The sequence below is a fragment of the Trachymyrmex septentrionalis genome, unplaced genomic scaffold (assembly GCF_001594115.1).
Source record: "Trachymyrmex septentrionalis isolate Tsep2-gDNA-1 unplaced genomic scaffold, Tsep1.0 scaffold14, whole genome shotgun sequence".
NCBI lineage: Eukaryota > Metazoa > Arthropoda > Insecta > Hymenoptera > Formicidae > Trachymyrmex > Trachymyrmex septentrionalis.
In genome coordinates, this window is record NW_017304543.1 from 1,039,057 (window position 1) to 1,047,178 (window position 8,122).

At 40.6% G+C, this 8,122-nt stretch overlaps 2 protein-coding genes across 4 annotated transcripts in view; one reads left to right on the top strand and one right to left on the bottom strand.

Moving 5' to 3' along the window:
* The window catches only part of LOC108745468 (zinc finger protein 346-like), a 2,712-nt gene extending 902 nt beyond the window's left edge, over window positions 1-1,810 (bottom strand). Inside the window, exons 1-5 of one of the 2 annotated variants that reach the window (XM_018481634.1) lie at window positions 1,544-1,810; window positions 1,356-1,456; window positions 991-1,188; window positions 778-916; window positions 645-674 (exon numbers count right to left, since the gene is read on the bottom strand). In XM_018481634.1, coding sequence (XP_018337136.1) covers window positions 645-674; window positions 778-916; window positions 991-1,179 — 358 coding nt within the window. In that variant the 5' untranslated portion in view covers window positions 1,180-1,188; window positions 1,356-1,456; window positions 1,544-1,810. The remainder of the gene's footprint in view (window positions 1-644; window positions 675-777; window positions 917-990; window positions 1,189-1,355; window positions 1,457-1,543) is intronic. The other variant, XM_018481633.1, reaches the window with a different exon arrangement.
* A 1,045-nt stretch (window positions 1,811-2,855) lies between these two features.
* Window positions 2,856-6,516, top strand: LOC108745426 (zinc finger protein 2 homolog). Of its 2 annotated transcripts, XM_018481574.1 has the most exons (2): window positions 2,856-2,992; window positions 3,452-6,516. In XM_018481574.1, exon 2 carries the CDS (start codon window positions 3,578-3,580, stop codon window positions 4,631-4,633), a length of 1,056 nt encoding a protein of 351 aa, XP_018337076.1. In that variant the 5' UTR covers window positions 2,856-2,992; window positions 3,452-3,577; the 3' UTR covers window positions 4,634-6,516. The 2 variants fall into 2 exon arrangements, with proteins under 2 accessions (XP_018337076.1, XP_018337075.1); XM_018481573.1 differs by lacking the exon at window positions 2,856-2,992 and having other exon boundaries at window positions 3,446-6,516.
* The last annotated feature ends 1,606 nt before the right edge of the window (window positions 6,517-8,122 follow it).

The window sequence follows — 8,122 nt, forward strand, 5'->3', positions numbered from 1 at the left end:
ATATATACATATACATATATATCTATACAATATCATTACATGGAAATTTAATAACTCGCATTATTTGTTGTTCTTTATTTTTCATGAAATATTTTTCATATATAAAGCAGTCATTAAAAAAATAACAAAAAATATTTCTATAACACAACAATATTAATAAAAAAGTAATACATATGTAAAATTTGTACATGAGAAGGAATTAAGAGGTACAGTCAAACAAACTTAGTTTATTAAATGTAACATATGCAAACAAGTCGTGACCAAACTGTTTTTCACGATAACATGTTAATAGCAAACGAATATAATATTACTTATCTTTCAATAATAATTAAATATTAAATAAATAATAATAAATAATAACGCAGAATAACAACAAATTGCAATTATTACTAAGCGCTTACTAGCACTGAAATTCTACAACAATAAAAATTATGCGAATGGCAAGCAAGTTAATTCCACATAGTTAATTCATAGAAAGAAGTGAAAAGCAAAAGTAAGCAATAGCGTCAAGCATGCGAATGCGAACAATACTAAACTATAAACTAATACAACTGTATTTTTCTCTATTTTATCCAGGTACATGAAGCGATTAGTTTTAAGGCCATATGGCAGTGTTTTTCTTACCATATAAGATTTATTATTACCTCTCATTAATTTCTTTTTATGGCGGCTTCCTGCAAATACATGTTTCATGTCATTTTTAATATTATCTTAATTTTACAATGTTTTATGCTAAATTTATGATATATTGCAAGTAATATTATGTATTTTCATTACCATTGAGGTGCGTTTGTAATTGCTGAATTGAATTCAGGCACACGTTACATACATTGCATTTCAGCCCGTTTGTCTCTTCATCCTTGGTAAATGAGATCTTTGTTTCCTCAAGAGTTGCCATTATATTCTTAGATCTTACCTGTAATATCATTTCATTAAATAATAAAAAAAACCATGCGTCTAATCTTATGTTTGTCTCTACTTATTACTGACTTGTTTGGCATGACGTGCGCCCTGTAAGTGTGTATCTAATACTGCCTGACTTGTAAAGGAAAGGTCACAGTCTTCGCATCGAACGAGAGGTTTTTTTGTAGGCAGATTACCCATTATATTATCGACCACTGCCTTTGTTACAGGATCGTCGAGGTTTGTATTCATGACGTTCTCTGACGGTACAGCCATTTTTTCAGTCTAAAATACATTAAATGTACGTTAATCGAGGCTCCTTCGAGCGAAACACGTTTCCGTTGAAGCTGACTCGAACACAATAGCGTGTGCCTTTCTGGAGTAGACATCAAAAGCGAATGTATCTCTGCGAACGTATTATCTAGGAAGGGATTATTACATGTACAATATACCGTATCTATCGTCGTACAAGAGGCCTTATCCTAACGTAAAATTTCTTCCGGCACACACACACTGCGCGCGCGCTATCGTCGATACTTGTACGCCGTTTACGCTAAGATAATTATACGATATTAAATCGGTGTAACTTGGTCGTTTCGTCGGAGTATCAAATACAATTGTGCTGACATGTGATAATTACCGTTACAGTTCTGCTCGCCGTAAAGTCGATCGGTACAAGCTGCTGTTGTGAGAATACAATTTTTTTTGGTCCGTTCCAGGAATCGTCGTGTAAATATAGCGATTTTCAAATCACCGTTCCTTCGGACAGACCAACATCAACGTGCGACCTCGTACATACAATCTAGCTAGTCTAGCTCTTGAGAATTGCACCTGTCGCGACACTCGTCCCTCCCTTTAATACTTGATCGTATGTTTATCCATTTCATTTCCTATTCGAAAAGTACAAACGGTGCAGCTAACGAAGAACAAGTCCGCGGACGATCGAGGCATGACCAATGAGACGCTCCCGTTCTCTCACAGAGAGAAAGAACGAACGCCATTGGCTGCTCCGTTGGTATTTCTTGTCGTGAATTTTACGAATTTTCATGTGTCGTGTCACGCGAAGGGTATCAAGCTCTTGTTATGGCAACATATTTGTCACTTATTTATTAAGTCTTTAAACGGTTGTTTTGTATCGCCATCGGATGAAGACCCTTATATAACAGAGATCGCAAATGACAAATTTTTTATTGCCTCGTCATTATTTTAATATGGGCGAGTTTTTTAATTCACGTTATGCGTAAATATAATTTGTTCCGTAAAAGCTGTATTTGCACATAATACGATTGATTAATCGATGAATTAAAAAATTCACCCTAAGTTAGAATGAGTAATTAGAGTCTGATCATGACTTCACTTTTGTTTTGGCAAATTGTTGGTATAGAGTCTATAATTCTACCCTAATGTTAATAAAATTGAATACAACACAGGAGCAGTTTACATGCATCCTTTATCGGTATATTGTATTCCTCAAATATTTACATTTTTGCATCTAGAATATTGTTGAAGAATTCTTATTTCTTCGATTATTTATTGTTTATGATTTCCTTTCGTATTGTCGCATATATAGCCATAAGAATTACTGAGGATAGGATCATTTAAAGATTAATTTATATTGGCCGTAAAATCTGTTAATTTATGTCGTAATCTGTAAGAATTGACCAATCACAGTCGAATTAGAGGGGAATAATCGACTATGATTGGTCGATTCTTACAGATTATGGCACAAGTTAACAGATTACGGGTAGTATAAATGATCGCACACTGCGTGTGCGATCCAATCATCGCGAGGGAGTCGAAGACAATGGCGGCGGGCGCGGCCTAAGGCGAGCAGCCAATGAAACGGCTCGGTGCACGTTGGTGCGCGTGCCGCTTGACGGCGGTGCGCGCGTGTGCGTGTGCGTGCGCGCGTATAGGTGCCCGTCGCGAAATATAGTAGCAGCCATCTTATATTTTGTGTCGGAGAAAAACAATTTGACCGTACAAATGTTTCGCGATTGCCCGTGAAGCCGCACGACGCAGGGAGGCGGTGCGCTCGATGAGGCGCGACGTTTTTCGACCCTAGACCTGGACCACTACATTAGCAAAGGTTTGTACGGAAGCGGCGAGCGCGTCTAATCGGTTTTCCACCGAGGAGACGCGCGTACAAGACACGAACTATCCCCTCCACTCGCGGGAGAAATCCGATCTCGCCGACGACGGGATATATTTCCACCGTTTCTTCATCGGCCGCTCTATTAAAAATAAAGCGGCTCGCGTCACTTGCCATCGTAGACCCCGGCGATGCTTCCGCGGTGGCGTCCGTACCGTGTGCGACGCGCCCCGCGGTTAAAAGTTATGCAATCAGCTGATCGTCCAGCTACCTTCTGTCACTTGTCAAAGATAGATGTCAAAGCGAACCTTGTTGGTCTAACCTGATGTGGCCGTATGCGCGCCGCAGACGTCCGCGGGTAACACGCTCGCTTGGGTGACGCCACTTCTTTTTCTTTTTCCTTCCCCTCCTGCCCCCGGGGCGTACCACGCTCTAGAGCTTTGTTCTCACATGCAGGTGGATTGGTACACAGGATATGAGCAGTTTGTCAAGCGCAACCTGACTCTGCTCCCCCATCAGCAAGCAGCACAGCAGCAGGACGAGCAGTGTCAGCAGCTGGCTCAACCACAGCAGACTGTCATTATGACGTCCATGTTCGATCAACAGATCAAGAGCGAGCCCATGGGGTTCTATTCGGTTGCTTCCAGTCGTTCAGATGGATCCAATTCCCTGGTGAATCTGTCCGACGATCGAGAGGATCTGTCCCAGCAAGAGGGTCACCTGCAGCCTCAGCAGCAAACGTTGCAGCTGAGTCAGCAGCAAAGTCAGCAACAACAGGGCCAACCACAGAGTCAGCAACAACCGCAACAGAATCAGCAACAGCAGAGTCAGGGTATGCAACAGGAGTCACCGAGTCGTCAGTCTACGGGTCAACAGACCGTTAAAGAGGGCTCACGGTCCAAACCTCAACCTTGCAAAGTTTGCGGCAAGGTACTGTCCTCCGCTTCGTCCTATTATGTGCATATGAAACTTCATTCAGGGAACAAGCCCTACCATTGTACAGTATGCGAGGCGAGTTTTTGTCGCAAACCTTATCTAGAAGTGCATATGAGGACGCACACGGGCGAACGACCTTTTCAATGTGAGCTGTGTCTGAAAAGGTTTACTCAAAAGAGCAGTCTCAATACTCATAAACGAGTGCACACGGGCGAACGACCGTATGCGTGCGACATTTGCCACAAACGTTTCGCCGTCAAGAGCTACGTCACTGCGCACCGTTGGAGCCACGTAGCCGAGAAACCTCTGGTTTGCGACCGATGTTCTCTCACGTTCACGTCCAAAAGTCAATTTGCAATTCACATCCGTACACATACCGCCAGTACCACTTACGAGTGTAATCTCTGTGGACGTACATTTGTACGCGACAGTTATTTGATAAGGCATCAAAACCGGGTGCACCGCGACATGACTCAGAGCACGAATCACAATCCACCGACGCCGCAGAGCAGCGGCGCCGGCACCCCGGGCACCGGCTTCGAGAGCCCGGTCTGTGATCTGCGCTACAGCGAAGGACCGTCGTCATTGGACGGTCTCGCAGGAGCTAAAGGCACGGGCATCGCCGCGGAGATTGCCAGTTTAGCCAAGCAGAACAATCTACAGCTTCCATTACCGCTGCTGCATCCGCAGACCACCAACTAGTGTTTAGACAGCAGCAGCGCTACCCAGTCCCTGCCGCAACATCAATCACCACAGCAAGTAGTATGTCCCACCTCGGCGTCTTCGCCGTTCACACTTAACTCACCTATATCTCACACCGAGCACACGAGCACACCGCAGAGTGTCTACCAAACGACGGGCTCCTCCGATTCCTTGGAAAGCCCCAACTCCCAACTCTATTCGCACTTGTCGTCCCCTCTAGATCCAACATCGGAGTCGCAACATCAGCTGCACCGCGGCATCCCTCCGCCAGGGCTTCATCCCGCACTCTATCTATATGCTCAGTACTCGAATACGAGCCCCGCGAATACTTCGTATTCGGAATATATGCAGCGTAATAATTAAAAACGTGAGTTTTTATCTAGCATCGCTCGACCCCCAACGCGAACATGATGAACGAAAATACCAGTGAAACTGGTGCTATTTAATCGCGTCGGTTGATCAAAGTGCCTATCGAGCATCCACTTTCGGTTCGTAACAACGGATGCTCGCTCGTCACGGTTTAAGAAATGCGATCTCAGTTTCGGTTTAGGAGGGATACGACGACTTAGCTCGATCAATTGCGAAGTGACTACTGTTCGATAAATGTTTGCTACTTTGTGTCTCTTTGTATCTAATGGATTTTATATTCATAAACATCTTTTAACGTGGGATTGAATAGCACCCGATTGAAGCGGAGTTTTTAATTGTTGGATAATAAAATCGTGCTAGATCGGCACAGATCGTTTTAATGAATCGATCGCTATCCGTATGCGATGCTAGCTGAAACCGAAGCGTGTAATGTTTCTACGAGTCTCCGTGATTTCAGTACTCTTATTTCGCCTGATTTTAATCACGTCTCTGCGAGTGTATATATACATATATACCTACCTACATCTATGTATATGTGTGTATATATATTATGCGAACCATTACGACACGTGCACATATTTATATTATATTTTTAAAGGAGTTTAGTCACTTGAATCTGTGATATAGATAGTAATTATTATCTACAATGTTTAAACTATTGGTTTTACTATTTTGACGAATATCAAAACGAGGAAAATGAAAAAGCAATGTCACGAGGCGATTGAAAATTTTAGCAACGTTGGTCTCTACCGAAGGTGTGTTTGGTAGACACCCTATTATTAATTTTACAACAGCAACAACAGTAACACTATATGGCTAATCCTACTATTATCACTGCTATTATTCTAACTACCACTTCTATCACCACCACCGACATTTCCCAAATTATACATTACCTATCGTTACTATTACGGCTATTACTACCACTATTATTCTACTGCTACTATGTACTACTATACTACTAAAAAAGAAGAAACTACTACGATCACATTATCGCTAAGGATCACACTCACACAATGCGAGAGCGCGCGTTTATTTCGGCAATCACGTGTAGTGCATACGATCACGTCATATAGTCGTCATGGTTTCTCTTTAGCTTGAAACGCTACGAGAATTCCTTCTGTCGCTTTCCCTGTAGATCGTAAAACGTTCATCCCTTCACAACATCGACGAATATGTTCGTATGTGACGAGATGCGCGTTTGTGATAAAAAGAAAATTGTTCTTCGTTAGAGCGTAGAGTACACAGCTTTCAATCAGTTCCATAGTTGTACTTACTTTCCACATATCTCGAGGTGTACACAGATATATATATATTGTATATACATATACATATACGACGTACGAATGTATAATAAAGCGGAAGAATAGGATGCAGGTCATAAAAAATGCAGTTCTATCGTGTAAAAGGCGCAATAGGCTGTTGATTCTTCGCGAATGATCTTAGCTATTAGCTTATTATTAATTCCTGTTTTCTCTCTCTCTCTCTCTCTCTCTCTCTCTCTTTCTCTCTCTTTCTTTCTTTTTCTTTCTTTCTTTTACATCATCATACCACGTGTTTTAGTGCAAGCGCGAGGGAACCATGACAACCACGCGTAGAAGAGAGTAAAACCTCAAAGCACATTTTTAAACGCGGTCATCGTTTTCGAGTAATCGAAATCTGAGATAATTGCGATTACGTGTAAGTGCAATTCACTAACAATTGCGCGTTTAACACGCGAAATCGCGTTGTAGAGCTACGAAGGTACACAAATCGAAAGAAACTATATATTCGTGCTAGCGTGCCTCGAACTTTCTTATTGTGGTTCTCTCTTTTTTTTATTTCTCCCTCTCTTTTTCTTCTCTCTTTCTATCTCTTTTTTAGCGATTTAATTTTCACGTAAAATGATCAAAATGATCCTGCGCGCGTATGCCTGAGGCTTTCGATTTAAAGAGGATGCGAAGTCACCTGGGCAAGACTGATCTTTATTGTAACGAACTACGAGATGCGAAATGTTTATTCTCTCTCTTTTTATCTGTTTTTTTTTCTCCATTCTCTCTTGTCTTTCTGATTTTCGTTTTTTCACCGGATGTAAGCGCATGTAAAGCGTGCTGAAAAGAGGATAGTACGATAAAGTATTTCATTGATGAAGAAGAGCCGCGTAAAATTGTACATTTGTGGACGAAATGAGTTAAGTAACCGGGCAAATTGGTTAATGTAATCTATTGTTTCATTAATTAACGTAGTTAATCAAGCGACTGACCGCATTGATTAAAATTAAATAAGCGATTAATTAAGTTAATTACGCGTAAGAGAAATCGTGAACGCGCGTGATTTCTGGTTCACGAACTTGTTAAAGAATGAAGTGCAATGAGAGAACGCGATTGATCTTTTTTGTCGGCTAGTCATTGGGCAGCTCTATGAGATATTAAGTGTACTACAAAGCTGTGATTAAAGCCTCTGAGCATATGACCGCGCAGCTCCTAATTATAGTGATATATATATATACATATATATATATTTTGTAGTTTATTATAAATATGTAAGTATAAAAAGTGAAATTAGATAGCCTTAGGAATATTTAAAAATCGCAGTTCCGGTCGATCGTTTTATTCACTCACGATCTCTTTCTTTTTCTCCTTTTTCTCTTTTTTTTTTCGTTTTAGACGCATACCTTCGCAGTGTTGGGCAAAGGCTGTAGATGTCATAAGTTATCATTTGGCAAGGACAATTATGCGAATATTTAAAGAGAGTTTTATACGAATACGCGCAGGGCGCGGGTTTACATTTTTTACATTTTTACATAACGATCGTACTGTTTGAAATAGATGCTTTGTTCAGAGGCTGTTGTCTTATCGATATTTTAAGCTGATTTATTTGCCAATAATTTACGGATTGTCAATTGATGCTTCAGCTGCATACAGTTTATTATGAATATTTGATGATGGAATTTGATTTAAATATGATCGTGCAAATGAAAGATACTGTAGAACAACCTATACACACAGAAAAAATACATACTATATACAAATATTAATTGCTTGTTTCGAGTATTTTAAATGTTTATATTTGCAAATTTGTTATAAATTCACAAGCATCAAATTTATTCAAAATATATTTTAAAGTTATTGAATTCTTCAA